The sequence below is a fragment of the Schistocerca serialis genome, chromosome 2, assembly GCF_023864345.2.
Source record: "Schistocerca serialis cubense isolate TAMUIC-IGC-003099 chromosome 2, iqSchSeri2.2, whole genome shotgun sequence".
Taxonomy (NCBI): Eukaryota; Metazoa; Arthropoda; class Insecta; order Orthoptera; family Acrididae; genus Schistocerca; species Schistocerca serialis.
The window spans coordinates 128,864,394-128,866,167 of NC_064639.1; the positions used below are offsets into that span (position 1 = coordinate 128,864,394).

Below are 1,774 nucleotides of genomic sequence, written 5' to 3' on the forward strand. Positions count from 1 at the left end.
ACGAATTTCTTGTTGCGCCTGTGTTTTTTCCATATCTTGGACGTCACAGCTACGGTATGAACCCATGTATACATTCATATGCACAATCTTCCGTTATTTATATACAATTTATTTTGGTGGTATATTATTTGTACCACCGTGCATGTAGCAGTATTCTATTGCATTTCGTTTCCTAGTATAAAATTCGAAATCCTCCGCTACAAAGTTTAGTTTTTAATTGTGTTGTGACTTATTTTAGCTCTTTCTCCATTTTGTTTTGCTTACGTATTCTTTACTTGGATTCAGGCTGTTGTTTGAAAATGAAAATGTCAAGAAGAGGCTTACGAGATGAAGAAATCGAACGATTATTGTGTGAAATTCCATCAGACGAGGATTCCACTGTTGACACCACAGATGACGAATCTGATTATGAAGCAAGCATTGTTGCGGAGGCTATTGTGTCGTCTGAAGGCGAAGTTTCAGAGAGCGAGGAAGAAAGTGAGTCCACTCCGCCAAAACGCGCTGCTGACACAGCGCCAACTTGGGGACAACAATTCAATGCTACCTCAGGAATGCAGTTCGACAGTGAATCAGGACCAAGTGCTTTTATTAGGGACATTGATGATCCAGAACCTATCGATATATTCGAAAAAATATTTCCAAAAGAGCTAGTTGAGCTAATCGTTTTCCAAACAAATTTATATGCGACGCAATCTGGCAAGTCTTTCACTCCAACAACTGACAATGAAATACGAACTTTCCTGGGAATCAACATTTTGATGGGTATAAAGCGTATGCCAGCATACAGAGACTACTGGTCTAGTGCCCCAGAACTTCATGATCGTTATATTGCATCTCTGATGGCAGTAAATCGGTTTGGATGGTTACTGAGGAACATTCATCTGAATGATAACACATTGCATCCAGAAAAAGGACACCCAGGTTATGACAAACTGTACAAGCTGCGACCAGTGATCAAGATACTATCTGAATCTTTTTCCAAGTGTTACCAACCCAGCAAACACCTAGCAATTGATGAGTCAATGATCAAATTCAAAGGCCGCAACAGTATGAAACAATACATGAGAGATAAACCCATAAAGCGTGGTTACAAAGTGTGGATGCTGTGTGACAAGACCTCTTACAACTTGAAATTTGATATTTACACCGGAAAAGTAGGTGACACAGTGCAAACAGGCCTTGGGGAGCATGTAGTGCTGAGTTTGTCCTCTGAACTCGTAAATAAAGGCCATTATCTTTATTTCGACAACTATTTCAATAGCTATAACTTGTTGGCTGGTTTACAGCAGAGAAACATATATGCCTGTGGGACAGTTCAACCAACAAGGAAACATTTACCCAAATTAAAAACAGACAAAGAATTAAGCAGAGGTGAATTTGACTGGAGGGTCAGCAACTGTGGCATCCTCTACTTGAAGTGGAAAGATAAGAGAGCTGTTCATCTCCTTTCAAATTTTCACAGTCCTGAAGTTACTACAGTGACTCGCCGTGAAAGAGATGGTTCACGCATAGAGCTACCTTGTCCTCAAGCAGTGATGGATTACAATGCACACATGAACAATGTCGACAAGTTCGACCAACTGAAAAAATCATATGAAATAAGCCGGAGAAGTAAAAAGTGGTGGCACCGAATATTCTTTCACCTGCTTGATGTCAGTATCGTCAACAGCTATATAATTTGGAAGGAACTAGGCGATAGAGAAAAAATGACTGCCAAAGTCTTCAGGATGAGTATCCTGCAAAGCTTAGTAACCCAGAAAACACCATTGAGGCC

At 40.2% G+C, this 1,774-nt stretch overlaps 1 protein-coding gene across 1 annotated transcript; it reads left to right on the forward strand.

The window, feature by feature from the left end:
• Nucleotides 1-305: 305 nt before the first annotated feature.
• Nucleotides 306-1,375, forward strand: LOC126455774 (piggyBac transposable element-derived protein 4-like). The gene is made up of 2 exons (XM_050091538.1): nucleotides 306-1,200; nucleotides 1,287-1,375. Exons 1-2 carry the CDS (start codon nucleotides 306-308, stop codon nucleotides 1,373-1,375), a joined length of 984 nt encoding a protein of 327 aa, XP_049947495.1.
• The last annotated feature ends 399 nt before the right edge of the window (nucleotides 1,376-1,774 follow it).